The sequence below is a fragment of the Coniophora puteana genome (genome assembly GCF_000271625.1).
Source record: "Coniophora puteana RWD-64-598 SS2 unplaced genomic scaffold CONPUscaffold_7, whole genome shotgun sequence".
NCBI classification, from domain to species: domain Eukaryota; kingdom Fungi; phylum Basidiomycota; class Agaricomycetes; order Boletales; family Coniophoraceae; genus Coniophora; species Coniophora puteana.
Genome location: NW_006913059.1, coordinates 142,466 through 170,364, shown reverse-complemented (window position 1 = coordinate 170,364; position 27,899 = coordinate 142,466). Strand labels below are relative to the sequence as shown.

The window sequence follows — 27,899 nt, the reverse complement described above, 5'->3', positions numbered from 1 at the left end:
CCCGCTACCCCATCCCAATACTGCATGCAGGCTAGAAGGTGCCTGGAGCCTGGACGCGCTCGCGGCTCTAGCCAGCGTAAGCGCAGCTTGATGGTGGCACGCGCGTCACTGAGACGTCGGAAACAATACTAGATATAATCAGTACTCCGCAGAACGTTCTTTTTGTTGCATGATGCGCGATGGGCTGTATAGGGCAAAAGAGAGAAGAAAGGAGAACCCTATAGCACGGTAACGCGGACTTGAATGCTTGGAATCTAATCTCAGGCTGTCTTTCTAGTGACTCGTGACAGGCTTGGGAGCGCGCGTCGTTTTGTATATGTAAGAATAACGAGTGAGGACTTGTGAGCAAACCGGCGGGAGAAGCAAGGGACACAGAAACCAGAGCGACGAACCGCGCGAAAGACACCCCCCACTCCAGTGCACATGCTTACCCGGGAGATATGTTGAGGAGAAGCAGAAGCGAAGCGAAGACAGAGAACGAGGGCAGAGCGAGGCAGAAATAACAAGGCACGACGCGTCCGATTCTGTAATATCTTACAAACAAGAAAGAGACCCCATAATACATCAATGCGAGAAACGAATACATGTGAAGAATCAACGTAACGGACATGAGCAAAATCAAAGCATGAGCATAGCCATAAACGAGTCCTGCGGAGATGAGATGTTGTTTTAGTGCGGTGCATAATCGATACAGATACAAAGAATTCATTGCGGGAACTAAGGTTGGATACCCGCCAAGTCAGCAAGTGGTATGCAGGAATCGGATCGCGAAACAGGCCACTCACGTAAGATGCAAAGTCCTCAGTGAAGAACTGAGTTGGGCTCGTTACGGCATCAGCAGTTACATTTTGGGTAGCAGTGGCGTTAGCCGTGCCCATCATGAAATCGTCGCTGAAGATAAGATCGTCGATGTTCACATCGAGCATGCCCTCCATCGTCTGATCGAAGGACGGGATAAGCGGCGTAGGTGTGGCCGTGGCCGACGACGCCAGCATCGTCTCTGCCGCCCCCATCTTGTCTTTTCCCTGGCATTGGCCTTGCTCTGGCAGCGATGCGAGCCCCATGCCTCCCAGATGGTTCTGGGCGAAAGACCTAGCAGCAGTGTCAGGGAAAGCTGTGCCGAGGCTCAATCCCAGGTCGAGTCCGAGGCCGATAACATCGGACGCTCCATTGCTGTTCGAGCACACCACGCTGTTCGGGTATCGGAAGTGGTATATCGCGGAGAAAACGAGCACCGAGCGTCGGCGCCTCGACAGGCCGTGAGGTGCACCGCTCGCGGCATCAATCCGGTGCACGTCCTGGATGATCGAGTATTGCGTCGGATCTGGTGTTGCACACGCGGTGACGGAGGACATCGAGGAAAAATGAAGAAAAAAATTCCGGCCATTAGCTCCACGTCGTTGACTTCTCGGCAGAACAACAGAACGAAAGGACAAAGGGGGGATGAAGGAAAAATGAAAGCGAAAAAACAACAAGGCCCGCTTGTTCTCAGTTCGCCGAGAGCTGTCAGCGCATTTGCGGCTGCCAGCGGCGGAAGCGAATAAGCTCACAGGCACGCACCGCGTGACAGGTGACAGCCTGTGCGACGCGCCACAGGTGCGTCATGCCGTGCTGTGACAGCGGAAGCAAATCCCAGGCCATGACTCGGGTAATTTTCCTCGAGAAAATTTAAACACGGATTGGAGAAGAAAATAGATGAAAAAAAAAATCGGGATCGATGTCACCATGCGAGGAAAAAATAACAACAAAAGGAGGGAAAATCAAGAAAACAGAAGGAAAAAAGAAACAACAGAGATCACGGACCGATACACCGAGAGAGCCAACAAACTCACCGGGACTATCGCGTATCTCATGCCAGAACTTGGGCACGAGCGTCGTGCCATACAACAGCTGCTGTCCAGCTCCTTGGCCGTGGCCACCATCATTCCCAGTCGCAACCCCCACGCTGGTCTCCTGCACTCCTTGCAGCGAGTGAGCAACATGAGCCTGGGGGTTTTGCGCTCCGTCGCCTCCGAGCGCGCCCGCACTCCCTCGCGCGTGCGCATCTGGGTCCCCGCCGCCGCTCGGGCCGACGAGCCTGAGCGCGACGATCTCGCTGTGGATCGGCGCGCCGTCGAGCAGCACGATGAACGACGAGCGCATGTCCATCGGCCCCGGCGCGGCGGGCGCGACGAACGCGAGTGTCGGGTCGATCGTGCGGATCGTGCGCGGCCCGCAGGAGCCTGTGCCGCGCCCGGTGGAGGCGCTCACGGTGCCGCTGAGTGTGTCGGCGTGGGTGGAGGGGACGATGTCGATGTAGATGTGCGTGCGGTTGTCGTCGACTGCTGGCGCTGGGACGGAGGTCGCGGTGTGTGGTACGGGGGTGGGGCCGGTGGCGACGGAGTGGACGGGGGCGGGAGCTTGGTGGGGAGGGGATACGCGCAGCTTGCTAGGGATCACATGGGAGAGGAACGGGCTGAGTTCGATGGGGGATATGGGAGACTCGGAGGAGCGGTCGCTTGCACCCGAGGAAGAAGATGAGGACGAAGGCGAGGTGGTGTCGCCGGTAGGCGAGAAAGGCGAGGGCGGACAGTCATCTTGAGATGGGAGAGGCCCAGACGCGTCCCAGCACCCGACACCGTTCGTGAAGGGTGGCGAGCCACTCTCGCGTCCCTTCTGTCCTTGATCGGTTGCGCTGTTCGTGCCCTTTTTCGCGTGCGTGTGATAACTTCGCGTCAGCCAGTCCATCACTGCATGATGCGAGCGCCAGCCGGCGAATCACAAGCAACCGAGAACGCCGACCCGAAGCGCATCGCAATCCCACAACATCAGTGTGTACACCGTCGCCGTGCAGTCGGTGCGCGTCCACAGAAACCCGAGGAGCCAGCCAGCCACCGGTTTGTCAATCAGAGAGGAACGTTTGATGAAGCAGTCAGCCAACCGAAAAAGCAGGCCAAAAATCGACTCACGCTCGCGGCCCTCGCTCGTATCCCTGAGCTGCTGCAGCCGGCTGCCGACCTGCTTCGCGGTGCGCGTCTTGCCCGTCGTGCGCAGGATGTACTCCGAGATGAACCTGTTGCGCATCGGGAAGCGGCCCAGCACACGCGTCTCGCGCGAGTCCTCGGGCACGTACTCCTGGAGCCCTGTTTTCGTGCACCACCCCAATCCACGAAAGCATGAGTGGTGACGTAACGCGTATGTGTGCGTGCACCGAGCCGATTCCAGGATGGATGATGATGAGGAGGTGCAGAGGTGGTGTAGGTGGAGCGGCGGGGGTGGCGTTGATCGTTTGATGGGTTCGAGTGGATCGGGGTTGAATGGAATGTGTACATATAAGTCCATAGCACACCGACGAATGAGAAACGTTTGAAGATCCACGAGGCGGGACAGCGACCGAATATGAACATGATGACCATGACCATGAACATGGACAATGGATGATGGACATAAATGAGGGATAGTACGGCCCGATCAGCGAATGCGCGCTAGCGAATAAGCAACAATGAGCTACAGCGCTTGAACGCACCTTTGAGCAGCGCCGCCTCGAGGTGCGGCGGCCAGACGGCCTCGGTGTTGCCCTTGACGGTCTTCCAGCTCTTGCGCGTGCGCAGGATGGCGCGCATGATGTTCTCCGTCTCCGCGTCATGGGCCTTGTCCTTGACGCTTTTCTTGTTCGGCTGCGAGCCCTTGGTGTTGTCGCCGGTGGCGATGGCGGTGGCACCGGGGTGGCGCTCGAGCGAGTCGAGGAGGCCCTGGTGGCACATAGGAATAGGATCATCTCTGGTAGGGAAGTTGTCGAGTGTCATAATCTCAGGTTGCGGTGTGATAGTAGCAGCAGAGGTAGTGGTAGGCGTAGTGTTGATTGCTGACGTGGTGGAGGGGTGTTACAAGGAGCCTTAAGAGAGGTGCGAGGATGAGGAAGCGCGGAAAGCTGAATGTCTTCGAGGCACAGTATGAGCAGTGCGGTAAGCGTGTCAAAACACATCGATCAGCGAGTGGGTAGATATACTTACGGCAGTATAACACCGGATTCGTGCGTCGAATTCGGATGTGACGCGAAGGTAGGCTTGCGAGGAAAAAGCGGCAAGAAATAGGGAATTTGGGCATATTGTGAATGGACGGGGACGAACTAGCACCGCTGTTAGACGGGTAGGGGAACGTATTGTGGGATACGAAGGTTATAGATTTGGAAGTATCGGCGCAATTGCAGGTTCGTTTTGCTCGGGGTCGAACCTCCCCGAAGCGGCAGGAAGGAGCGAAAGCGGTTTCTTTCTGGCGTCGGACCCATCTCGACTAGAATAAAGAACGGGCAACGCGAGCGAATAAGCGTCTAGCGAACGGGGGGTGAACAACACGACAGGCAGCGCGGGATCCCACCGGCGAATGAGGGCTTCTAAGCAGCAAAAGAGGACGCATGGCGAGTAAGGGAGTTCGACTGCTAGGAACCGCTTGTCGAGATGAAATGAGATGAAAGCCTCGCTGGATGCGTCGACTTGTCATCGACACACTGCAACACAGCCCTCCACCACCCTGCGCCGGCTGCCCGGGACGGGAACCAGACTCGATACTGCCGACTTACGGCCGTGGCCAAACCCGTTTTACGAGGATCCTTGGTGAATCTCAGCAAACAAACTATGTTTAGAAAAAAAAAATGAGTGTCGGACTGGGGTCGTGTTGAACTGGCTCGTTTGTTCCTAAATCGTACCATCTTGAAGCAGCAGCCATTTATTCACCTCTCGCGTCCTGAGATGGCGCCTGTACCCCCTTTCTTGACGGCGAAGCGCTTCGAGCTGGAGACATCAGAGACGACAAACAATGGGCGCACGAAATAGGCATCCGGAGTGGACTGTTCGCCGGAGAGACCAGCCAACAGCGTGAAAGATGCGGGCGGCGAACAGGGAGCGCGGCTCCGGATGCGGCAACCATCGCCCCTGTGTGCAGCTGCACCTTGTCACCGCCTGTCCTCGGTGGCACTGGCCTGAAAGCGTGTGCCTCATCTGCGCTTCATGACGTTCATCGAATCCGAAATCGATATCGGGGCGAGCCACCGTTGATCTCCTGTGTACAGGTACGTGTGCGGTCAGGCGGTCGATACGGGGCTGCCCTCTTCTATTCATGCTCTTTTTTGCTCATAATGCTCTTCAAGACGAACGTGGATGTGTTTTAGACCTTAACTTTCACTCTTGTGCGACCCTACGCTCGTGCAATGCAATCTCGATTTCGGACTTTGGGGGAACGTTGCCTGTCTTTCAGGGGGGAGCCTTACGTGACGGGACGTGCACCGAGGGCAGGGGTTTGACGTGACATCAGAGCATCCAGAGCCTCATCGCATCCCCGATCGTGTGGCCCTCATTCACTCACCAAGTGTATGGGAAGCCTCGATCATGCTGATGATGATGATCATAGGCATCAGCAGGGACTAGTCTTTATGCCATATTGATAGGCTACGCGCAGCGAACGCTCACGCGCACGGTGACGACGCGATGCCCCATCACCAGCTCAACCCCTCGCACATGCACATTATCGATAGAAGAGTCGGCGGGGGGTCTTCACATCGATTATCGCCTGCCTCTAAGTGCAGGAACTTGCAGATAACTTCCGGACTGACGTCGAGTTGGAGGAGCAAACTGGGCGGGTACAATTGCGGTAAATAGCCTGCGCTCACGCAGCCGTCACCGCAAGCGGCACTTGTGCATGGACTGTGAACATCAGAGAACGTTCGGATTGGCGCAAATTGCACCGAGGATGACTTCACTGAATGGGTGTTTACTCCACAACTAAAATCTGGCGTAAAGTGTTGCTGCTAGGATAAAATCCAGGATATTGAATATATATCCTTTTTTACAAGCTATAACGAGCCCTGGAAAATGCCTGCCGACCCTGACACAAAACGCTCAGCGAAACACCTTATATAATCGACCGCCTGAGATCACCCAAAAATCATACAGCGCGCATCGCGATTGTGAGATCTGATTGGCGAGGTACGATATCATCTAGCCGGGAACCAAGAGTGCGCACATCATCATCACCCACGAACTCAAACTCAATGCGCAGATCGCTACCCGAATACGAATTCGCTCTGGCACCAACTGCCAACGCTGAACGAACGTCGAAGGTGGGTAGCCATAATCAACTAGAACCGGACAGATGACTGGCGGCAGGGAAGCGGTGTCTGGGTGTGACGGTGGTTCTTTTTTACGCGGGGTGTGCCAGCAAGCTTCAGGCTCACGCTCGCGCGTGCCTCGCGCCAAACGCCATCCCAGGCCCTGCGATTAAATTTATAAAGACTGAAATCTGAGGGTATTGAACGCTGAGCACTGATCGTCGGCATCTTGGTAAAGCCCTACAGTTTGCACGACGCTACGTCCTTCCCTATTCATGCGTGTGATCCGGAGGCGGCGGTGCGGTATTTTTGCGCACAGGCGCCACAGTGACCATTTGCTTATCTTTATCTTTAGCACGACGCCAGCCTCCAAGTCGAGAGCGTCACGAGAACATACTTACGTTGTCCGCGACACCTGGCCAAAAAGGCAGAAAAGCGGGGGCGGGGGGACGAGGTGTGTGCGCGCGAGAACGTTACCGGGCCGCTCGACGGGGTGGTGATATCGCTCGGCCCCGCAGGTCCCAGGACACCGCAGGAGACACGAGGACACACCTTGAGAACGCCGTCGCTGCAGAAACGAGAGTGGCAGCACAGAAACGTGAGGAGAACGTGCGTGGACAACACGCGCGAGTGTGGAGCGCTAAGCACGTTAGCCTATGGGCGGGCGTAAGGGCCCGGCGCTGCAACCTTGTTTTTGCGCCTCTGCATGCCGAGTTGGTTTTTCGTGTTTGTATGGGGTGTCAGGGACGGACGACGCGGGTTCCCAAGCCGTATCCCAGGAGCAGGTAGAGCAGCCGCTAGAAGATGGCTTGTGGTCCGATAGATTGGCTGGGTGGGTAGATGGGTGGGGTTGGGCTAACCCCGATCAGACGAGATATGAAAGACGAGGGACGGGATAAGATGAGAAGGTGAGAGGCCAACCTGCTGGGCTTGAAAGAGCTGTTTTGGCTCGCTCGTCGATGGGCGCATGAGAACCGCCGGCGGGGTACTTGCGACGGCAACTAGTTGGACCCTTGTGGGATCTACAAATGCGATGGGGCGGTAGCGAACAAGGGAGAAGTGATAGCCCTCTTTTAAAATGAAAAGGAAAAGAGCAGGCGTCGTCGCAGATATGAAGACGGGGCAGCAAGCGTGGTCAGGACGTTGACGCCATGATGATGGGCCCTGTCGTGCTTGAGGAAAAGAGATGGCCCGTATTGCGAGATATGGGTGGTACTGAGTTGGAATGGCCGGTATGAGCAAGGAGGTGGTTTGAATGAATGAATGAATGAAGTGCCATTTTAATGTCCAGGAAGGCAGATGCGTGTTGAGACGGACAATATTTTAGTTACAGTAGCGGTTTATGAAGCTGTTTGCTAATAAATGGAGGCTTGTAGAAGCTAATATGGCATGGACGATTAATTGGATAATAAAAGTAGTACAATTATTAGCGGCTATGATGCTGAGAGCGGTTGCTTAACGATGATAGAGTTCCAGTCGGAAAGGTCAGTAAGATAGAAGAGACATGTCATATCCGCGATCCAAGTGACTTCGGATTGCTCTTGCTCTTGGTTACAGCGGGCGGTCGTCCAATAGAGAGGCGGAATCAGTGATAGGCTGGCGGCAGGTGAAATCAGTTGCGTCGTGACGTCGTTGACGTTGGCGGCATTTTCCGAAGTTTCGTGACGTCATACCAATTTGGCACCACCTTTGTCCTCCCGAGGTCCCCGCCCTCTCTCCGTTGCTTGCATCTTCAATGAAAACAAAAGCAAGGACAAAAAGACTGCTCTGATGCTAACATTGTCTTATGACGCGTCTGGGTCTCACACTTGCTCATAGTAGGACCTCGCCTTACCAGAATATAACGCTGTCTCAGATCTATATAGCGTCGCGCAACTTTGGATCAGGTCCTATCAGTATCTGTCGGTGCGGAAATGGCACCTCGGAGGGTTTTGGCCACGCTTAGCATGACCTAGGCTTGGTCGATCCAAGGCCCGTGCCCGGTTCAGTTGACCGTTTTCCCTTCGCACCCCACCGCGCGCTCAACGCCATTTGTGTCGTCCTTTCCTTTCCTTCCACCTCCGTCAGAGCGGACGTCATCATCCGCCTTCAAGGCGACTCGCTCCCATCCTCTTAAGGCGTATTCTTCTTGCAGAATCACGGTAGACGATGTCGACACCTGCAGACCGCCCAACAAGCAGGGCCAGCGCCGCCACCAGCGCGGACCCGTTCACCACTGCGCCCAACACCCCCGTGCCGCAACTGGATAGCATGGAGCCTGGTTGGGCGCAAGCTCAGCAATACACTGAACAGCCGCAATCGCCAAAGGCGCCAACTCAGCCGCCCGTCGCGTCGAACGAGGAGCCAGCGGAAACTGAGACCCACTCTGCAGCAGCCGAAGAGCCCCAGCCTCGCGCTGAAGCCGCACCTGCTCCTGCTGCCGCTGCGCCCCCAAGCCCAGACTCGGATGTCACCCCCGCATCTTCCTCTGCTTCTGATACGTCTGATAACCACAACTCCACCACGGCCGCCGCCGCGGCTAACTTGGGAGCGGCAGGAGGTGCGGAGCCGACGCTCGTGCCGCCCTCAGCCCCGTTCGCACGGGCGGTCCCCACGGGCCAGACCCCAGGCGGCTCGCTCCTCGACACATCACCGCGCAGCTCGTTCCCATCCGCCTCCGCGTCCACGAACAACTCGGCGCCTCTCCTGACCGAGACGGAAAAGGCGCAGGTGGACGCGAATAACAGTCCTTCCAAGGCTGAGGAGGGTGGTGCTGCCGCCGCATCAGCCGCTTATGCTGCGGACTCGAGTTCGCCGCGTGATGGGAACAAGCACGCGCAGGGGGGAAGATGGAGAAGAAGAAGCATGTTTAAGCGGCCCGTGTGCTGGCTGCTCGCGCTCCTTGCGCTCGCGGTGCTCGTTATCGTCATCGTCGTCCCGGTGTACTTCAAAGTCGTCAAGCCCAAGAAGAACGCAGCAGCAGCTGTGAACCCCGAGTCGCCCGTGGGCGCGACGACGGGCGGGGACGGGTCGGTGGTGGTTATGGCGAACGGGACGAGTTTCACGTATCAGAATTCGTTTGGGGGGTTCTGTGAGTTTCTTCTTTTCTCTGGTGATGCGTCTTTGCAGTGTTTCACTCTCAGTCCACTCTACACCCGCCCACGCGCGTTATCTTTGTCAACGAGCGCTAGAGGAATCGAGTGCCGAATGCTGACTGTAGTTTGTTATCACATTAGGGGTGGAAGATCCGACTGACCCGTTCAACAACGACGCGCAGCCCAACTCGTGGACGCCCCCGCTGAACACGTCCTGGACGTGGGGCAAGGACAGGATCAACGGGTACGTCACGACTCTGGTTCTTTCACTTTCTTCCTGTCCCTCGTCACACCACCGCATTCATCATCCATGTATCCGTCCCTTTCCTTCCTGGCTTCATGACATCACCATCACCACGACCAGCTCACCGTACTCACGCACTTTCCTCGCCTGTCCCCTCGCAGGGTCAACCTCGGCGGCCTGTTCGTCCTCGAGCCGTTCATCGTGCCTTCGCTCTTCCAGAAATACAACGGCTCCGTCGACGAATGGACACTCAGCACGCTCATGGCGCAGGACACGGCGAGCGGGGGGCTGAGCCAGCTCGAGGACCACTATAACACGTTCATTGTGCGTCTCCTCCTCCTTCGCCCTTCGTAAGGCTGGTTTGGGGAAGCGTGGCCAGGGGCTGATTGGTGGTTTTGGTTTGGTTTGGTAGACCGAGCAAGACATCGCGGAGATTGCTGGTGCCGGGCTGAACTGGATACGGGTGCCGATTCCGTTCTGGGCGATTGAGAAGTGGGATTTTGAGCCGTTCCTTGAGAAGGTGTGCTGGCCGTGAGTGTTGGTTTCCGCGCACATCGAACGCTCGAGTTTCTGGAGTTGTGGTGTTGACGTATGATACAAGGTACATCCTGCGTGTGCTCCAGTGGGCGCGCAAGTATGGTCTGCGGGTCGACCTCGATCTGCATACCATCCCTGGGTCGCAGAATGGTGCGCTCCTTTCCCTATTTTCAAGCTCGTTCACGCAGCAGCTCACTAATATGTTCGATCCAACAGGCTACAACCACTCTGGCAAACTAGGCACCGTCAACTTCCTCAACGGCGTCATGGGCCTCGCCAACGCCGAACGCACGCTCGACTACATCCGCATCATCGCCGAATTCATCTCCCAGCCCGAATGGCAGCCCGTCGTGCCCGTGTTCAGCATCGTGAACGAGGCGCTTCTCCAGACGATCGGCAAAGACCAGCTCACGACGTTCTACCTGCGCGCGCACGACATGGTGCGCGGCATCACGGGATACGGGGAGGGCCACGGCGCGTACATCGCGATCCACGACGGGTTCGTGGGCACCGCGAACTGGACGGGGTTTCTGCAGGGGAGCGATCGCGTTATTTTGGATACGCATCCGTATTTTGCGTTTGACGGGGCGCCGAACGATGCGCCGCTCGCGACGAGTGAGGGGGTGGGCGTGCAGGCGGGCGGGACGTGGCCGCAGACGGCGTGCAGTGCGTGGGCGGCGGGGATGAATGAGAGCAGGGCGGGGTTTGGGGTTACGATTGCGGGCGAGTTTTCGAATGGGTATAATGAGTGTGGGCTGTTTTTGGTGGGCACGGGGGTCGATACGACGACGAGCGGGGAGTGTGAGCTTTTTGTGGATTGGCAGAGCTGGAATCAGAGTATGAAGGCGGGGTTTATGGAGTATACGCTCGCGAGTATGGATGCGCTAGGGGATTATTTCTTCTGGACGTGGAAGGTGAGCTGTGGTTTATCTCCCTGTGTTTTTTTCCCTGTTGGTTTGGTGGCGAGATCGACGCGTACTCGTTTCGCTCGCCCGAGTGTTCCGGAGCACGCATACTCCGGCGTTCATCCAACTCTACCCCCATCTCCGTGATCCGCTGAACTAACCCTTGCTCGTCTACGCAGATCGGCCCCTCCCAATCTGGCGCCATCGAGTCCCCACAATGGTCCTACCAACTCGGCCTCGCCCAAGGCTGGATGCCCAAAGACCCGCGCACCGCCATCGGCACCTGCGCATCGCTCGGCGTCTCCGGGCCCATCTTCAACGGCACCTTCGCTCCCTGGCAAACCGGCGGCTCTGGCGCAGGCACCATCGCGCCCTCCTCCGTGTCCTCCTTCGGACAGTACCCGCCGTCGTCGATCAACGGGCTCACGCTCGGCGCGGTGCAGAGTCTGCTCCCGACGTACACGAGCACGAGCGCGGTGCCCTCGCTCCCTGCGCCGACGAGTCTGCGGACGGACGGCGGGAGCTGGTACGATAGCAGCGATACGGGGCTCGCGCCGACGGAGGTGGCGGGGTGCAGTTATACGTGGGACGCGTGGGACGCGAACAGCGCGACGATGCCGACTGCGTTGTGTACGGGTGCGGGCGAGGGCGGTGCGGGCGCGAGGAGGGCGCGGGTGACGCCGCCGCCTGCAGAGAGGAGAGGGCGGTGATTCGGTGCTCGGGCTTTTGATCCGTCTCTGAGTCTAGTGGCTCCTGGGGCTCGTTGACTCTGGCCCTGTCTTGATTTCCTGCTTTTCTCATCTGACGCGGACACGGAGATGGGTGATATACCATACGGATGGATCCTTCACGAGCTCGATGTTTTCCTTCGTTCTCGTTTCTTGCTAATAGTGTTTTCGTTCTTTTTCTGACTTACAGGGCATTCACGAACTTTGTTGCACAATTTTATCGCTTTCCCCATTTTCCTGCATACAGACCTATTACCTTCACTTTGCATACCTTACCATCTTCTTTGTTACATACCCATGGATTGGCTGGACGATGCCTTTGCACGTTTGATAGTTTTCTATGTTTTCTATGTGTAGATGCTGTTTGTTGTGGCAACCATAGATGTAGACGTGTCGGCGATCAAACTGACTGATCATCAAGGTTTATCGGCTGGAGGATGGGGCTGCGAACCAAGTTCTCGCAGATTCAGAGCCGAATATACGACGTCATCGTAGACTTTCAGAGTCGAATTCAAGTGTGATTTTGAAGCCGGCTTTGGTCCACCCGCGACTCCGACTCACACAGCGACTGGCGCGGTAGGACTAAGAACGCATCCATTTACTTATCATGCCTACCTCTGCAATCCCCGCATCCACCCCACCCGCCACCCACCCGCTATGTCCAACATGAAGGGAAACAGCCCCATCCAGCAGAACGGCCTCTTTGGGCCCTTCCAGAGCGTGCAGCGCCCCGACGGCACACGTATCGCGTTCGACATTCTCGGCGCGGAGCTGCAGGACGGCTCGCGCGCGAAGACGCCGGTGGTGTTTGTGGGAGGGATGACGTCGTGCAGGCATGATTTTGATAGGGTCGCTGTGTTGCTCGCGAGGAGCAGGCCGGTGTTGTTGGTGGATCATAGGTGTGTCTGTGTGCGTTCAGCTCGCGTTGCGGGTAGTTGATGATATTGATGTGCTTTGCTTTGCTTGGTCTTAATGGTGATAGGGGGATGGGCGACTCGACGATTCCGCCGGATGGCGTTGACAAGTTTACGATTGAGGTGCTTGCGCGGGATTTGCTCGCTGTGCTTGAGACGGTGGGGTGGAAGAAGATTGCGATTATTTCACATTCTATGGGCGGTGCGTGGTCACAGTCCCTTGCACACTCCGCGTACTCGCAAAGATACTAACAAGCACCCGACGTCGCGCAGGTATCGTCGCCCAGCAGCTCCTCTTCCTACCCTACCACCCCACGCAGCCCACCCCGCTCCCGTTCACCGTCTCGCACGTCGTCTTCGCCGCGTCCCTGCCCCGGCCGATCCGCAACGAGAAGTTCGGCGTCAAGTTCCCGCCGAAGCCGCTAAGCAAGCTCACGCAGGAGCAGCGCGCCTTCCTCGTGCGCGCGAGCATGTACGCCGACTTTGACGACGCGTTCTGGGACGACCCTGCGAACGAGAAGCGTATCGACGAGCTCGTCGCGAGAGGGCTCAAGGGACGGCCGTTCCCTGTGATATTCCAGCAGCGGCGGTCGGTGCGTCGATCCTCGTGCATTTCCATGTGCGCTATGTTGACTAATAATCCATAACTGCGCCCTGTGCGAACGCGCAGACGAGCAACTTCGACTTCACCTCCGCGAATCTACACGCCCGCATCCCGCGCTCGACGCGCGTGCTCGCCTTCAGCGGCGCGGCGGACCAGATCGTGCCCCCGACGAACCAGGGCGACTTTCTCGCGCTCATCCCGCACGCGCGTGCGCTGCGTGTGTCTGTGCCCGGCGAGGGGGGCGAGCTCGAGTGGAGGGGCCAGCGCGTGCGGAGGGGGACGGTCCCGAGTGCTACGTTCGGGCATAATTGGGTCGAGTACTTTACCCCGGAGATATGGCTCGGTGTTTTCGAGGAGTTCTTTGACGAGGGCGAAGTGGGGGCGGGGAAGAGTAAGCTGTGAGGCGCTGGGAGGTGAGGCTAAGCAAGCGGTAATGTGTGCTCTGCTTTTGGGTAGAGGTGATGATGTACACTAGGCAAGTATGGTAGTATGCGTGCGACCGTCGTCTCTGATCCGAATACTTAGATGATGAGGCTAACGCTCTGCGCTTTCTGCATAACGATCTGGAGCTACCCACCAGTAGCCTTCCGGGCTGCTAAATGAGGTTGTCGAATTGCAGCATAGGTTGACGCGTTTGTCAACACGGGATATTACCTGCCCCTCCATTGCCGTTTCCCAAGACAACCTTCTCTAGCACGCTCCATCGTTTCTCCCGCACCCGTTGGAGTGATGTCCGCGGGCCATGATACGGTAATGGCCAGGGAAGTGCGCAGTCGACGGATATCAAGGGGCTTCGCGAACCTCGGCGGGTTATGGCCTCATGGAGTCCGTACGTGATGCAGAACCCAAGTGGTGCAAGCATCAGAGTTCTAAGTTGGCAGCTCATGGGTAACATCAGACACGTGTGGTGCACACCTACGGATCCAGCAGCAACGCCATAGTCGGCCGTTCGCTGCTCGTCGTGACCGGTGGGCCCAGGAGACGTACGATGGGCGACACACATACTGGTCTCCTTCTTTTAATGACCTGTCAGGGGCCTGTACGAATAAGGAAGTGCCTGTTTTGCGTGGGCCATGTGCGCTCTTTTCCTTTCAACTTCCATCCTCCTCAGAAGTTCAAGAGCTAGCACACCTACCTCACGCTACATGGAAACACTGGCCTTGATGTAAAAGCTCAGAAAGCAGCGTGGTCTGGGTGCCGTAAAGTCCGGGGTCTGTCAAACATGCTCTGGGTCAGGACGGCCATCATCCAGACCGTCATTCTAGTCCTACTGGAGCGAACGTTTTCCTCGTGGCCTCGTCGTGGTAGTCTTGCGATTGATAGACTTTTCACATGCCTTTTCCCCCTGAAACGTCCTCGGCAACCCAGTCTTGCGTCTCTGTGCAGCGAATGCAGTCCGCCGCAAAGTCTTACTCGCTTGGTTTGCTCCGTTGTATTCTTTGGTTTGGAGTCTTCGTCTCACATATCCGTCGGCGAACGAACGTAAAGAAGGCGAAGACAAGAACAAGTTTAATAGTCACAATGGCATTGTATGAAAACGGCGCGGCCTTCTTTACGCTCTCCGTCCAATTCATTAACGTCAAACTGACGCCTGAACAGCCTTGGGGAGATCACTTTCTCCGGACCGACTCTCTTCTAAGGCCTCTTGTTTCGTCGCACCGTCTCACTCTCTATATCCGTAAAACACCGCGTTGTGTCACTTGACGACCCAGCTTAAGCTTCGAACATCGTCCCATGCTCAAGCAGGACCGAAAGCCAAGCAAAAACCTGACACAAAGAACTTTGGCAGCACCTTCCAGCACGATGGCGCTCCGCATGGGGACCACTCATCTCCAGCTAATGTGATACTGACAGTGCCAACGTGCGAGGGACAGGCCCCAGTCGATGTCTTCTCGTCCATTTCTCGCCCTTCATGTCTGTTGACCTGTCTCCCGCTCTCTCCAACGAGGTCGTGCATCGGGGAAAACATGTGCCCGGCATGCCTCCGCCTAGCTTGAACGGCCAACCTGGTTGGCTCGTTGTATACTTTGCATGTGAGTATATAATGCGTACAGCCGACTCCCAGGTCGGGACCAGAACACTTCTAGGGAAGCATCTTCCTACTCGTCTCTGAACCAACACCTCCATCATCAACAAGTTTCAACACACTTGACGATTAAAGACATGACTGATGTACTCGGTGTCCTCGTCATCGCGACCAACGGCGCTCGCACGGAGTTCTACCAGGACCCGTACACCTACCAGCCCGCCTTCACGATCTCGACGCCCCTCGGTGTGGTACGTCTCCCTTCCATCTCACCCCTCGCATTCCCGCATCCCCACACTCCCCACCCCACCCCCACCTTCTCACCCCGCTCACGTCCCACCCCAGGCCGAGTCCTACAACCTCGGCGCGGCCCTGCGCCAGGAATACTTCACGCCCTCGTCGCCCTCGTACGTCGCCGGAATGAGCACGGACGTCATGGACACGCACGAGGTGCACGTGCACGTCAAGGGCGGCGGCGAGGGCGCGGTCGTGTTCGACAGCGCGACGGCGGTGCTGCAGGGCCTGTTCCCGCCGAACACGCGCAACACGATCGAGCTCGCGAACGAGACGGTGGTGACGTCGCCGCTCGGCGGGTACCAGTATGTGCCGGTGGAGACGATTCAGCCGGAGAGCGATAAGAGTCTCGAGCCGTGGTTGGACTGTCCTGTGAGTGCCAGAATGGGTGTGGGCAGGGGGTGGTGGAAAGGGTGGCTGGCTGACGGTGGTTTGTAGAACTTTGAGAAGCATGTTGCGAAGGTGTATGGCTCGGGCGAGTTCAAGGAGGCTGCTGGCAACGCTAAGGGCTTTTTCGGCTTCGTCAAGGACTACGTCTTCGGTCGTGTTACCGCCCTCGAGAATGCCGTGCGTATTCGTGCTCTCGCGCTTCTCCTCCCTTCTTTCTGACTAGCATTCCCGGTGATGGATCTGATTTATAGTGGAACGTAAGGCGACTCTTACAGCTGTTTTCTGAGCCTGGAATGACTGACCACCTTCCTTGTATAGCTCTTCGACTACATGAACACTGAGCTCACCTACAACAAGACATACGCGTACCGCCTCCCGCCCACGCTCATCGAGCAGGCCCGCGGCTGGGCCAACTTCCACGAAAACGCCGTCTTCTCTGACAAGGACCCCGGAGGAATCGGCAACAGTGCGTAGTCCTCCCGCCCTTCATCCTCGCGTGCGAATTACAGCGTGAACTGACTGCTGGTTGGTTGACACTAGTCGCTGGCCGCGCCATCCTCTCGTCGCTCATCTCCGCGCTCGAGCGCATCGCATTCAACGACGACCCGCTCAAGTTCTTCCTCATCGAGACGTCCTACCAGCCGCTCATCTCGCTCTTCCACCTGACCGAGATGAACAGAGAGGACCCGCTCCTCGCTAGCATCCGTGCGTCTTTTCCTCGGTATCTCTCCCTCTCTCCGTCTCTTAACCAAAGTCACGAATGCAGCCAACCCCGCCTCCGCGCTCGCCATCGAGCTCCGCCGCGGCCCCGCGCCCGACACGCGCGATTTCCTCCGCTTCCAGTTCAAGAACGGCTCGTCCGGCGACTTCGAGCCCTACCACGTTCTCGGGCACAAGGCCGACATCCCGCTCACCGAGTTCATCTACCGCATCGAGGTGCGTAACTCCTTTCTGCTCCCCTTCACTTCCTCCTTCCCGATATCAAGTATCCTCACTGACCCACCGCCCGCCTCTGCAGAACTACGCCATCTCGAGCAACAAACAGTGGGCCTCCGCGTGCGGCGCCTCGCGCTTCTCCTCCGAGCTCCTCGACACCGCGTTCCCCGCCGCGGGGGGCGCACCGGCTAGCACATCGCGCACCGCGCTGAGCGGGCTCTTCGCGCTCGTGTGCTTCGCCGGGCTCGTCATGTTCGGCCGCTTCTTCCGCGCGCGCCGCGCCACCCAGGCGCACCAGCACCAACAGGGGCAGGGGCAGGGACAGGGCGCCGTCCGTCTGCACGGCGACGAGGTGAGCGCTAGTGCTCCTTTGGTTAGCTATGGCTCGATGGAGCAGAGGAGACATCATCATCATGTCAGCCCCGTTTTGTGTTTTGGTGATGTGGCGACGAGCGGGGGATGGGATGCTTATGGTTTGTTTTTTTGTGAGCAGGTTACGCCGATGGTTTCGGAGAAGCACCGTCAGCAGTTCTCTGCATGAACTCCGAAGACTTGAAGAAGACTCGAGTGGCCGCTGCATGAGCTCGGGCTTGGACGTGGACGACGCATACACGGATTTGGTGGTGTTTCATGTGGTGTAGAACTTATTCTTGAGAACGCGCTTTCTTGAAGATATATTTCTTGTTGAATTTCTTGATTTCTTGACTTCTTGGTTCTTGCATAACCCTGAACTTTTCATACACGTTTAATTGTCTCCTTCTTGCATTGCTGACGGACCTTCCATCCGCCCCATTTCTTGGGTTAATGTCTATAGTCTTGTTATGACTTTATGTTATATGACCTCGACGAAATGCATGACGCCTGGTGCCGCCCCAAAAGCATAATGCAAGCTTGAACCGAAACAACACTCAGTCCATGCATCCTCAATGCTAGTCCATAAATTCGCTAATCATACAAATCGCCTCACTAGTCCATGGTACGCTTACATCCACAAAAAACTCGTCGGACTCTCCACATCAACACTCGCCAGCTCCCTCAACCCCCGCCCGCCACTCACCCGCTCCCAGACCTTCACCCCGCCCCCGTCCTTCCCGCCCGTCACCAAGTACCGGTCGTCGGGGCCCCCAAACATCATCCCGCGCACGTGCTTCTGCCCCGTGCGCACCTCGCTCGCGAGAATGGGCGCGCCGCGCTCGGCGAGCGAGAAGATCGCGACGGTGTCGCCCGCGGGCGCGGGGTCGTTCCGGTTCGACGCGTACAGGTACTTCCATTGCCCGCCGAGCTGGTTCGCGATGAGCAGCTCGGCGGCGAGGCGCGGGCCTGCGGGCCCGGCGAGGAGGGCGTCGCGCGCGGGCGGGGGGTCGAGGGTGGATGCGACGCCGATGAGGGTGCCGGTGGGGAAGTCGATGGCGGAGAGGTGGGAGGAGAGCTCGAGGAGGGTGAAGAGCTCGGTGCCTGGGGGATTTACGAGGTAGGGTGTGAGATTAGCGAGGTAGCGAGATGAGTGTTTGGCAGGGCGAGAAACGAACCTGAGAGGACGAGATGGCGAGGCCCGGAGCCCGCCTCGTACGAGAAACTCTCGTCGGAAAGCGCCCACTGACCATCCTCACCCCGCCTCAAGCGGTATGTCTTGTCGGCCCCAAGATCAGGGACGAGGATCTCGCTCTCGTCGGATGTGAAGACGACTTGGTGCGGGTGTGACGACTCCTGGCGATCTGCGACCAGGCCAGGTTGTTCAACGTGCGGCATCACCACAGTGTACATCTTCTCGGGCGAAAGGTAGGGCTCAGAGGTTGAGAGGGGTGTGAAGGAGACATTGCCCTCCGTGTACTAGGTCATGATACGCAATTAGCGTCACTATGAGTAAAGTAGGCCGGTGCATCGGCTGCGAACTGAACGTAGATGTGAGCACGTACATTGCCAACGATAAGCTCTCCCTCGCTCGCCAACACAGTGCACGGGTCCCTTCCACCACTGGGAGCCCGCTGCAGCTCCGTCAACGTGCCTTCCGCGTACTTGAGCACGATGACCTCCCCGTCCTTCTGCTCGAGCGCGGTGTAGATGAGCGACTTGTCCGTGGGGTGCACGGTGATCCATGAGGGGTGGTAGCCGACTTTGAGCGATTGGTTGAGCTTGAGCGTCTTCGCAGACGGGTCGAACTCGAGAACGTAGAGCGACTCGGCGTACGAGCCGACGAGGATTGTGTATGGTGCCATGGCGTTGGAACCTCAACGGTGTTAAAGTCGTCGTATGATAGTGCGGATGATAGAAGCCAAGAAGCGCCCCCGGTCAATTCCTGGGGTGGGCGATGAGAAAAGCAGAGGATCGTTATAGATGAGCCTATCTCTGCGCGCCCCAGAGTTACTATCTGAGTCTCTTGCCGGCAGAGCACCGATGGGCGACCGAGGTTCATATCCACTCCGATGTTTGTCCGAAGCGTTGTGTCAAGATAGGGGTTTATGACGTGTTTCGGCTCCCACGCTCTTCCTCTTGTAACACAGACGTTGCGGTAGAGGTCGATATGTTCCGTCGTGTCTCTTTCCGCCAGAAACATGTTTCTTGCGGGTCGATTTGAGATAGCTGCTATTATATCCACTGTCAACCATGAGTTAGGCAGAAGCTCGCCAATTTTACGCTTGAGCAGACTCTCAGTAGACGCTGCAACGGGACAGCGATACGAGCCGTGTGGTCTTTTGGTGGGTTTTCTCAGATTCTGTGATCCTAACGCCAGATGCAGGACATACCAACAAGAAGCGATGCAGCTGCTTTGCGCCAGATACGCATGTGCCTTACTGGCTGTGCTTTGCTCCATTTATGACAGAGTAACCACGGGAATGCTTGAATAGAGACGCGTTGCTTGTCGTGATCTCCCATATATATTGAGGCTACAGTGCTAACCTTACAGCGCAAAATCAGTCCCATGGTGACTACTTATACGACTGATTGGAGGCTCTATGATATATTACCGCGTTTAGAACACTCAAAGCTTATGGCGATAGCATCGTATTTAATTTAATCTATTTTTTTTATCAGAACGTCGACAGAATTACTCGTGCATCTCTTGAATTCCAGCTCCTTCATACCCCGGTGTGTCAGATGACCTTCTGAAGGCAACAGAGCTCATTGCATCTCTAGAGAGACCAGAATCCGACCCTTGCCTTATAACATCTGGCTCGCGTATAGAAATGATGAACCATGGCCCCAACATACTGGTAACCATACTCTCCGTAGTCGAAGATAATCCCTGAACAATTAAACCACCCTTCAGAATAAACACAAAATAAGCGTTAGTGTGACTGAATCAATAGAAGGCTATTCGGTATTAAGAAGAACATAATTTCTCTCACCAAAGGGGAACTATTCAGGCGTGCCACATTGATGGTGTCCGAAATGCCGTATAAGATCATGCTGCATAAGCCGTCAGATAAGAACAGAGAGATTAATGTACATAAACTCACAAAAGAAAATATAGCAACCCATGCCTAGAGATTAAACTTGTTATAGACTTGACACCCAATAGAGCACTATGCTTTTGATGGTCTCTTAGTTGCCAATAGGAACGGTAAATGACCATCACAATCAAGGTGACTTCATACGCCAAGGAGAGTGCAACATTGAGCGGATCTGGCCACGAGTAAGGTGATATTGGTGCAAATGTGAAACAGCCTGGAGTTCCTAACACGATGGCCTCTTCGACTGAACGTTTGATGTGTGAAACGGGAGCATAGAGTATTGATCATGGCACCCACAAGTGTAACCATGTTGTCCTACGTAGTCCAGTACATTCAATGCAATGGTCGCCCCTTGGACCAAGGTAAAGCTTGCGGAAAGAAATATAACAACTCTTGTAGAATTTTCGTACAGCGCACAAACACGCGCCGTCATTACTCCTAGAATCACAATCAGCTAGCCATGGCGGACATTATAAGGAGCCAAACAGGTATTAACGCACCCTGGAGGACAACTACTAGACTGATTTGGAGAGCTACGTAGAGTAGCAGATTCAATATCGTACCTTCACACGAATGTTCAATCTACCTTAGAGAATCATTGGTACAGAATTATCACTTACAGCTTATGGAGAGCACGAGGTGTTAGCCCCTAGTTGAGTTCCGCTTTATAACAAAGGGACCTTTCATAAACTTACGGCTGTATTTAAAAAGAGCATCAGTAATGATCGTTAATTATTATAAGGCGATCATATATATAGACTTGATGCGGAGTCTGCTGCTTACATCGTCGGGCATAAGAAATGGCATATTTATAGCTAGAGTCAATTCGTCAGTACATTCCAGAATATTGACAGCATCGTAACTCACAGAGGCTACCCCTGGAAGATAGGAAGTTTCAGCTCAGTTGTTCGATTATATGCCAATTATATGCAACTCAATGTGATAACATACAAAGCAAACAATAACCCCCCATAGCGAAGCTATGCCGCAAAAAAAACACAATGAGAGACAATATGTGACCGGGTATTGACCTACATAAACGTAGCTGCAAGTCATCCATGACCATTTGGATTTCTGAGAAGAATGTGACAAAATTCGGGATGCGATGCCCTTAGTCAACTTGGCTGAAAGAGTAGGCAAACGTGCTTACCCAAATCAAGTCAATCTGAGGTCCACCATTAATACGATTGTGAGCAGTGACTGTTTTTTTTTCTATAACAACCATACCTCTTGACCCAAGTGGATAACTAGAATTAATCACATGAGTCAAGCAAATTGAGAAGAGATGAAGCCTAATGAAGCCTTACTATAGTCATAGCACCGGACTTTCGACATTAAAATCAGCCACGACTACGTTGATTTTTATGTTAAAAAATCAACGTACAAGCTGAAAAAAATGTGTATATATATACACGGACCACCGGCTAGTACGTTATGGATAGTCTGCAAAAGATCAACCTACTAGCCGCTGCATACGTTAGCTGCATCGCAATGGAATATGTATTGTGAGAGCGATCCAAGGACTGCTAAAACAAAAATCAAGCTTGGGGTCGAACTCGTGGCCTCATAGGCGAGTTTCCTACTCAATTACCATTAGCAATGCTTTACATAGTACACCAAATGGCTGTGAAGATTAGGCGGCTAAAATTGTATATAACCGCTCAGCGTTGGACTTCTGGCCGACTTTGCCATACATCCCTTCAGTCACTTCGTGAAATTTGTACTAAGTCCTTTCCTAATAATCATATACCATCAAGTAAGGTATTCTCCACCAATACCGTGGTGCAGTGGTTATGTTGCCAGCTCGAATTCCATTGATACTTTGCGAGGTCGATGGTTCAATACAATCGGGAGTCTCTTTTTTCTGTCAAAATAGTCTGGAAACACCTTGTTTTCTTCACTCTGAAAGTGGAAAAGGACTCAAACAACGAGAGGACGCTCATCAGGCATTTACATATGGTTGTATACCTGAATATATAGATAGCTGGGTACACATACATGCGTGTATATGAATACCAACTTGTGGATGGATATCGATTTGTGTACGCATCAACGTACTAGCGGCTGATTTTAACGTCGAAATTCCGGTGATAGACTACCAAAGCGGGCCCTGACACTAGAACAATTCCAAATGATGATGGTGAATCAGTATATTCCCCCGTCATGTGTCACCACACGCAAGTATGACGTTTTTCACGTACCCGATATGTAGCGAATAGTCTCGTTATGCAGGGCAACAGGTATCCATTCTGGAGAGTTGTAAATGACTGGCATGAGCTCTGATGTGTAGGCTGTGAGGATATTCCGCAAAGGATACTGTACACGCACGCCAAGATTACACGCTTTATATATGTACATAACCCGAACAAGGCCCTGGCGGTGCACCCAACATGGCATCACTGAGAATACATCATATTGCTCGAGGAAGGCACTACTAGGATACATGAAGATGGATGATAAGATGCCTTCCGAGTATGGCCAAGAGGCTGTAAGGGTACATTTTTTTGAGACCAGAATCAAGTTAGCTCTGCAAATCAATTTAAGTTTGCGACAGTTAAGTAGGGTCACGTATCGCATTAGAGCACGAAGGCGCTGTATTTTTGCAGCCCACTCCACGGCCATCGGGTTATATTTCCACGGAGGTGATCATACGCATTGGCGATGCATGATCGGACTACTACAATGCCCTGCACGGTCACTAGACAATTGTGAGATAAGAAAAGAGAATGACACCAGAAGATGACTCTTGATTCGACGTTATTGAGCACTTCTGACTATTAACGATACCCAAAGATGATGCTGAGGATTGTGATTATAAATCTCTGTAGTTCTCATATGCGGATGATATATCTATCTATCGAATCATTAGTACCTATGATTCGTATTGTGACGTGTGGCATTTCCTGGCATTTTCCTCTGACTCTTGTCCCACACTATGTCACGAAAATGTTGGACAATGCCCTTCTGCATCACATCGATCAAACGGACGGTTGCAGAAGCCCACATTCGCATGGAGGCAATGAGGGTAGCCTAGCTTTGCCTTTGCATCGTCTCCAATATTGAAAATCAAGGGTTTGTCCAGCGCTTGTGGCCAAGCATTGACCACACGAAACAAAATGCAACAAACACGATATGTGCACGCGTGATTGGGGTTGCCGTCACAAACGAACAATAACCGCTTTTAAAAGTCGCTGAGATTGAGACAATGAATAAAAACTAACCCTATGGTTACACGGTTGTGAACAAGACACGCAGAAAGGCTTGACTGATCCCAACGCAAATTGTGACCCCATGGATTCCCATGCGTTGGACCTTTCCTATGCAAGTGAATCTGTGGGTAGGCAGTGCTCCATGGACTCGTCTTGCGGTATGCGCGCCTGTGCTATCTCTGTGCTGTGGTCCTGAATCTGTTATGTACACAAGATTTCGTGTGGGCCAATACAATGTGTCCGAGGCTGTGCCAGAAGAGGGGCCATGTCACAATGCCTGCCAACGCACCTGTCTCCCGGAGGGGGAACAGCCAAAAAGGACAGCCAGAAGTTTATTAACAGGTTCCATAGGCGATAAAACAGCTTTGTGAACTTGAATCATGTCGGCCTAGTAACCTACGTAACGGGAGCAAATTTTACAGGGAGGTAAAATCCCTCATCAGCGTTGACGTTCGCGATCTGCAGTTGGGCCCTTGGCATATCCACTAATGCCTTGAGCTTCCTGATAGTGTCACGAGCCATCTCAGGGTCTCTGTGCATGCATAATACGCCCCCGTGGCCATTATCATGGCACGCGAAGTCGCACTCGCCGTGCAGGATGCTCATGTGGTGCACGGTGTCGCCTACGAGAAGGATCCAGGATCCGTCAAGAGATGTGCGAGCTAGGAACGCGATATGGCCCCCAAGATGACCTGCGTCACAAGATTTTCGACCAGTGAGCCACCATTTGAGCGAGTCAAATGAGATGCAGCGAACTAAGCGCACCTGTGGTATCGAGGACGTGCACGCTCCCGTCCCCGAAGAAGTCGTGCGCCTTTAAGCCGCCGATGGAGGTTTCCCAATTCTCAATGAAGCGCGTCCGCTTGGCAGGCGCAGAGACATGAATAACAACGGGACTCTGTGTCTGTGGGTCCTCTCCATTCGTGATACCCTTGGCTCCCGAACCAAGAATGAACTCAGCCTCGGTGAACGGGCGGGCGTCTCCAACGCTAAGGATAGCCAGTACCTGTTACTGCGAATGCCAGAGGAGAAAAGGCAAACTTACTGATCCCAGTGCAGGTGACTGATGACGACCACGTCCACCTCCTCTGGCTGCACTCCTCCCTTCTTGAGCGAATCATGGACACACCCATCACTTTCGAAGGTGAACAGCCGAAGCGGGCTTACTTTGCCCTCGTCTCCGAGATATATGTGGGCGAAGGTCTCGAACCCTGGCAGTGTGGAGAGGTCCTCGAGTCTGGGCATGCCGAGGGCGTACACGACCTTCTTCCCAGATGCAGAATGGGACAGGAGGAAACCGAGGGACGGCACCTCGAGACGCTCGCTCGAGGTCATGGGGACGCCGCTGAGGATCATCCAAGCGGGGCAAGCGAGACGTCCACCGTCGAGAGCTGAGACATCCAAGTACGCTTGGTTCGGAGCAGGAGCTGGGAGTGCAACAGGCGTCCATGACATGTTTTGGATCGGAGCTGAGGGAGGCGGATAACTTGAGATTGAGGGAGGTGAGCTCAAACCGCAGAAAAAAACAGGGTCTAGAAGACGCAAGCTTTATGCCTTTGGTGGGATCGAACAGGGGTACGCATGGTGGATTCGGTTCAGTGGCACGGTTGGTGTCACCAACCATGGTGTCTGACTGTAGCTGCCACCCCTCGATCGACACCGAGCGACACCGAGCCGGGGTACCTGGTCAGTGCCTGTCAGTGCTTGCCGACTCCGCTTCAAATGACGTCTGTGAACCTTCAGAAATACCGTTGCCCAGTTTTTATATCACGTAAGAAGGCCTCAGAGGCGGTCATCGAGGGTCACCGGTCACCGCGAGCCCCGGGCAACTAGCACGTCCCCGAATGCTCTATCAGCAAAAATCAGCCTGCTGACAGCCTGTAATGCACCAGCGCGTGAATCACCTGCTAGGTCGCGTAAGGTCGCGTTGCACAGAAGGCCCTACAACTACGAAGACAAGTCGGATCAGATGAGCCCATAGCATGGCCATAAGACGGTAGCGTTTCAGCAGAAAAGCCCGAGATATGATCCAGACGAACTTAGGCAAACGGAAGGTGCAAATTAAGAACTTGAAGTTGACTGACGCGTGCGCGTTGCGATAGATAGGGGCTTTTTACGTCTCAACCGCGCCTCATGTTCGCGAACACGCGGCGACAATCAACGCGTCCTTCTTTGCATCTCTTTCCACAACCTTCACCGAGTCGGCATATGAGCGAAATGCCCGTGCCGCTCGCTGACGAGCTCTTCAACTTGGTCTTTTTGGAATTAGACATAGTTTCGCTTGTAGCATGCAAACGTGTAAGTTCACCCCACTACCCCGGCCCTCTGTGCGCTCATCCACTGTGCTCTCAAGGTTTGCAAGCGTTTCCTACACCTCATCGAAAGCACAGAACGTGTCCAGTACCACTTCGAACTCCAAGCAGCATGCATGAAGGATGGTCCTTCTCGCTCTGGCACTGATCTACCGGAGCTGGATACCGCAACTCGTTTCGGCATGCTGAAGGTGTATCGCAGAGCATGGGAAGCGCTTTCTTGGACAGGACCTTTTACCATCCCTCTGTCACCGTTACCTCCGCATGCTGAGAAGTATGTACTGGTCGGAGACGTTCTATGCGCTGCTGGATCCAAGTATCTGCAGTGTACTCGTCTGCCATCGCCCATCAGAGGCATTGAGGAGCGCCAGTGGAGGATCGACCATCCGTGCGAAGATAAGCCACGGAGTTCTGAGTACGGGCTAGCTATTGACCCAGCACAAGACCTGCTTGCTCTAGCTGAGGACCAGGGGTGAGCCGTTGTTTTGAGTGTGTAATACTTTGTCGATCCTCTTCTACACACAGCCGGGGCGCGAGTTTTAAGGTCCACCTGCTTACGCTATCGGCTGGCGTACCTCACCCCACATCGGCTCCTTCCGGCACCATTTCCTACACCTACGACTATGGCTATAGTTACATTTTCCGATGGCGGTTCGATGTTCAGATTCACGGATCATATCTGGGGCTGCTTGCCGATGAACACTACGGGGGGGTCAACAACCATTTGATAATTTGGGACTGGGTATCTGGTCAAGTAATATGTGTGCGCTGTGCCGATTCCCTTATCGAAAGCGGAGTCCTATAACTTATGCCCGTCCCTTCTTTCAGGAGATACGGGATGATGACAACGGCTTCAACACCGTGCAATCTTTCACGTTCCTCCCCAAAGACCTCGTTCTTCTTGGCTTGCGCCTCGACTCGGGCCTGGAGGATAGTCCATGTAGGGTGAAATCACTTGTCCATGATCTCGCTGCGGCTAGATCCTTGGGTGGCCAGACCATCACGCAAGTGGATGACATCCCATATCTCTGCGTGTTTGAGTTCCCTTCTTATACGGGCCAGTTTCAAGGTATGGATATCCAATCCACTAGCAGCCTTGGGCAGTCCCCTCGCGCAAGCACATGGTACTGCTCTCCGTTCATACCCGACACCGAATCGCAACAAGTCTCACTCATCCAGGTTTTCGTGGAGGGAGAGCCTCAAGAGTCACTTTTTCTTCCCTTCTCTATTATATCACACCATATCTCTTCCTATCGCACTGAAGGCCGACAAGGTATTCGCATCCCATGGGATGCATGGGGACCAGCCGCATCCTTGAAGCTACGGCACGATGGACCTTTTGCCATGTGGCGGTCTGAGGCAATGTGCTGCCCACATTTGGTCATTTTGTTTGACGACACACAGAGGGGACCTCCCCACCCGCGGCCACAGCATCTACTCCTCAAGGACTTCAACACTTATGCAGCTCGCCGGAACCGAGCCAACCACACGGACATCCCTAGTCAATGGCATTCGTTTTCAGAACAAACGGTCCTTATCAATGTCGAGGGAAGATGGGCCACACTCCTGCTGCCACAGCCAATGATCGACTACATGGATGGGGAAATCCTTCTTGGCCAAGATTCTATTGTTTTTGCGGTGGTGAGTGTTGTGTGTTGTGCGCGGCTATCATGGCGTGGCGCGTTCTTACTCGGTCGGCACAGGGTAATCCACGGATAGGCAGTCCGCTTACATTTATGCGTATGACGCTTGTAGATCCGGAGAATGTGGAAGAGAATTAGGTGCTTCGGGTAGCGCCTTAACCCATAGGCTGTATGTCAGAGTGTTGACGTTCAGGGGGGCGTCTCCGATACCCTGTCAGCACTGCCTAAGCCTCACCGGAATAGTAAAGCCTTAGCGGGACATACCTACTGGCTCGCGTAGTCCAATGCATATAACTTTTTACTTGGTGATAATTCTATCATATCGGATCGTATATTGAAATGATAGAGGACCATGTAGAAAGCTCGGGGCCGACCACATGATCTAGGATGTAATAATACCTCAAAGCTCAAAGTGTTCAAAGTGTCCCGGCGTCTGTCAACTAAGCTTTTTCGAGCAGGAAGGTGAAGCCGCCCAAGGGCGATCGCGTGAAGTGTTTCGTAACCACGTACAGGTCGCTCATGATGATAGCAAGATAATGCAACTTCGAC

The 27,899-nt window shown here is 54.6% G+C and overlaps 8 protein-coding genes across 8 annotated transcripts; 4 read left to right on the top strand and 4 right to left on the bottom strand.

Annotated features, from left to right (window-relative positions):
- Positions 1-563: 563 nt before the first annotated feature.
- CONPUDRAFT_165778 (uncharacterized protein) lies at positions 564-4,818 on the bottom strand. The gene is made up of 6 exons (XM_007771004.1): positions 3,993-4,818; positions 3,506-3,918; positions 2,949-3,122; positions 1,833-2,729; positions 786-1,324; positions 564-717 (listed from the first exon to the last, which is right to left on the bottom strand). The coding sequence occupies exons 2-6, from the start codon at positions 3,783-3,785 to the stop codon at positions 706-708; spliced, it is 1,902 nt and encodes a 633-aa protein (XP_007769194.1). The 5' UTR covers positions 3,786-3,918; positions 3,993-4,818; the 3' UTR covers positions 564-705.
- A 3,923-nt stretch (positions 4,819-8,741) lies between these two features.
- Positions 8,742-11,809, top strand: CONPUDRAFT_105137 (glycoside hydrolase family 5 protein). The gene is made up of 7 exons (XM_007771003.1): positions 8,742-9,152; positions 9,298-9,400; positions 9,562-9,724; positions 9,813-9,931; positions 10,002-10,087; positions 10,154-10,851; positions 11,022-11,809. The coding sequence occupies exons 1-7, from the start codon at positions 8,927-8,929 to the stop codon at positions 11,550-11,552; spliced, it is 1,926 nt and encodes a 641-aa protein (XP_007769193.1). The 5' UTR covers positions 8,742-8,926; the 3' UTR covers positions 11,553-11,809.
- Positions 11,810-12,236: 427 nt separating this feature from the next.
- CONPUDRAFT_57178 (alpha beta-hydrolase) lies at positions 12,237-13,490 on the top strand (the record flags this gene model as incomplete). The annotated part of the gene is made up of 4 exons (XM_007770832.1): positions 12,237-12,469; positions 12,553-12,686; positions 12,758-13,077; positions 13,155-13,490. The coding sequence occupies 4 exons, from the start codon at positions 12,237-12,239 to the stop codon at positions 13,488-13,490; spliced, it is 1,023 nt and encodes a 340-aa protein (XP_007769022.1).
- A 1,510-nt stretch (positions 13,491-15,000) lies between these two features.
- CONPUDRAFT_154227 (phosphoglycerate mutase-like protein) lies at positions 15,001-17,275 on the top strand (the record flags this gene model as incomplete). Its single annotated transcript, XM_007771002.1, has 10 exons — positions 15,001-15,097; positions 15,154-15,365; positions 15,460-15,780; positions 15,847-15,975; positions 16,050-16,055; positions 16,117-16,264; positions 16,339-16,503; positions 16,565-16,734; positions 16,817-17,086; positions 17,228-17,275. The coding sequence occupies 10 exons, from the start codon at positions 15,001-15,003 to the stop codon at positions 17,273-17,275; spliced, it is 1,566 nt and encodes a 521-aa protein (XP_007769192.1).
- Positions 17,276-17,651: 376 nt separating this feature from the next.
- On the bottom strand, positions 17,652-19,222 carry CONPUDRAFT_105131 (3-carboxy-cis,cis-mucoante lactonizing enzyme). The gene is made up of 3 exons (XM_007771001.1): positions 18,651-19,222; positions 18,264-18,564; positions 17,652-18,189 (listed from the first exon to the last, which is right to left on the bottom strand). Exons 1-3 carry the CDS (start codon positions 18,948-18,950, stop codon positions 17,717-17,719), a joined length of 1,074 nt encoding a protein of 357 aa, XP_007769191.1. The 5' UTR covers positions 18,951-19,222; the 3' UTR covers positions 17,652-17,716.
- A 558-nt stretch (positions 19,223-19,780) lies between these two features.
- On the bottom strand, positions 19,781-21,242 carry CONPUDRAFT_73361 (uncharacterized protein; the record flags this gene model as incomplete). The annotated part of the gene is made up of 9 exons (XM_007770893.1): positions 19,781-19,978; positions 20,082-20,142; positions 20,193-20,430; positions 20,687-20,719; positions 20,750-20,768; positions 20,882-20,883; positions 21,054-21,064; positions 21,138-21,166; positions 21,222-21,242. The coding sequence occupies 9 exons, from the start codon at positions 21,240-21,242 to the stop codon at positions 19,781-19,783; spliced, it is 612 nt and encodes a 203-aa protein (XP_007769083.1).
- A 2,549-nt stretch (positions 21,243-23,791) lies between these two features.
- On the bottom strand, positions 23,792-24,850 carry CONPUDRAFT_57904 (uncharacterized protein; the record flags this gene model as incomplete). Its single annotated transcript, XM_007770890.1, has 3 exons — positions 23,792-24,087; positions 24,161-24,384; positions 24,441-24,850. The coding sequence occupies 3 exons, from the start codon at positions 24,848-24,850 to the stop codon at positions 23,792-23,794; spliced, it is 930 nt and encodes a 309-aa protein (XP_007769080.1).
- A 664-nt stretch (positions 24,851-25,514) lies between these two features.
- Positions 25,515-27,643, top strand: CONPUDRAFT_165772 (uncharacterized protein). The gene is made up of 5 exons (XM_007771000.1): positions 25,515-25,693; positions 25,749-26,179; positions 26,233-26,470; positions 26,536-27,348; positions 27,411-27,643. The coding sequence occupies exons 1-5, from the start codon at positions 25,529-25,531 to the stop codon at positions 27,486-27,488; spliced, it is 1,725 nt and encodes a 574-aa protein (XP_007769190.1). The 5' UTR covers positions 25,515-25,528; the 3' UTR covers positions 27,489-27,643.
- The last annotated feature ends 256 nt before the right edge of the window (positions 27,644-27,899 follow it).

Coding starts and splice junctions, on each gene's coding strand:
- CONPUDRAFT_165772 (XM_007771000.1), top strand. CDS start 25,529: ATGTTCGCGAACACGCGGCGACAATCAACGCGTCCTTCTTTGCATCTC. Junction 25,694..25,748: donor CGCTTGTAGCATGCAAACGT/GTAAGTTCACCC, acceptor TGTGCTCTCAAG/GTTTGCAAGCGTTTCCTACA. Junction 27,349..27,410: donor ATTCTATTGTTTTTGCGGTG/GTGAGTGTTGTG, acceptor CGGTCGGCACAG/GGTAATCCACGGATAGGCAG.
- CONPUDRAFT_105131 (XM_007771001.1), bottom strand. CDS start 18,950: ATGGCACCATACACAATCCTCGTCGGCTCGTACGCCGAGTCGCTCTAC. Junction 18,565..18,650: donor GAGAGCTTATCGTTGGCAAT/GTACGTGCTCAC, acceptor ATCATGACCTAG/TACACGGAGGGCAATGTCTC. Junction 18,190..18,263: donor TCGCCATCTCGTCCTCTCAG/GTTCGTTTCTCG, acceptor TAAATCCCCCAG/GCACCGAGCTCTTCACCCTC.
- CONPUDRAFT_105137 (XM_007771003.1), top strand. CDS start 8,927: ATGTTTAAGCGGCCCGTGTGCTGGCTGCTCGCGCTCCTTGCGCTCGCG. Junction 9,725..9,812: donor ACCACTATAACACGTTCATT/GTGCGTCTCCTC, acceptor TTGGTTTGGTAG/ACCGAGCAAGACATCGCGGA. Junction 10,088..10,153: donor CATCCCTGGGTCGCAGAATG/GTGCGCTCCTTT, acceptor TCGATCCAACAG/GCTACAACCACTCTGGCAAA.
- CONPUDRAFT_165778 (XM_007771004.1), bottom strand. CDS start 3,785: ATGACACTCGACAACTTCCCTACCAGAGATGATCCTATTCCTATGTGC. Junction 3,123..3,505: donor CGAGGCGGCGCTGCTCAAAG/GTGCGTTCAAGC, acceptor GCACGAAAACAG/GGCTCCAGGAGTACGTGCCC. Junction 1,325..1,832: donor TGAGATACGCGATAGTCCCG/GTGAGTTTGTTG, acceptor GTGCAACACCAG/ATCCGACGCAATACTCGATC.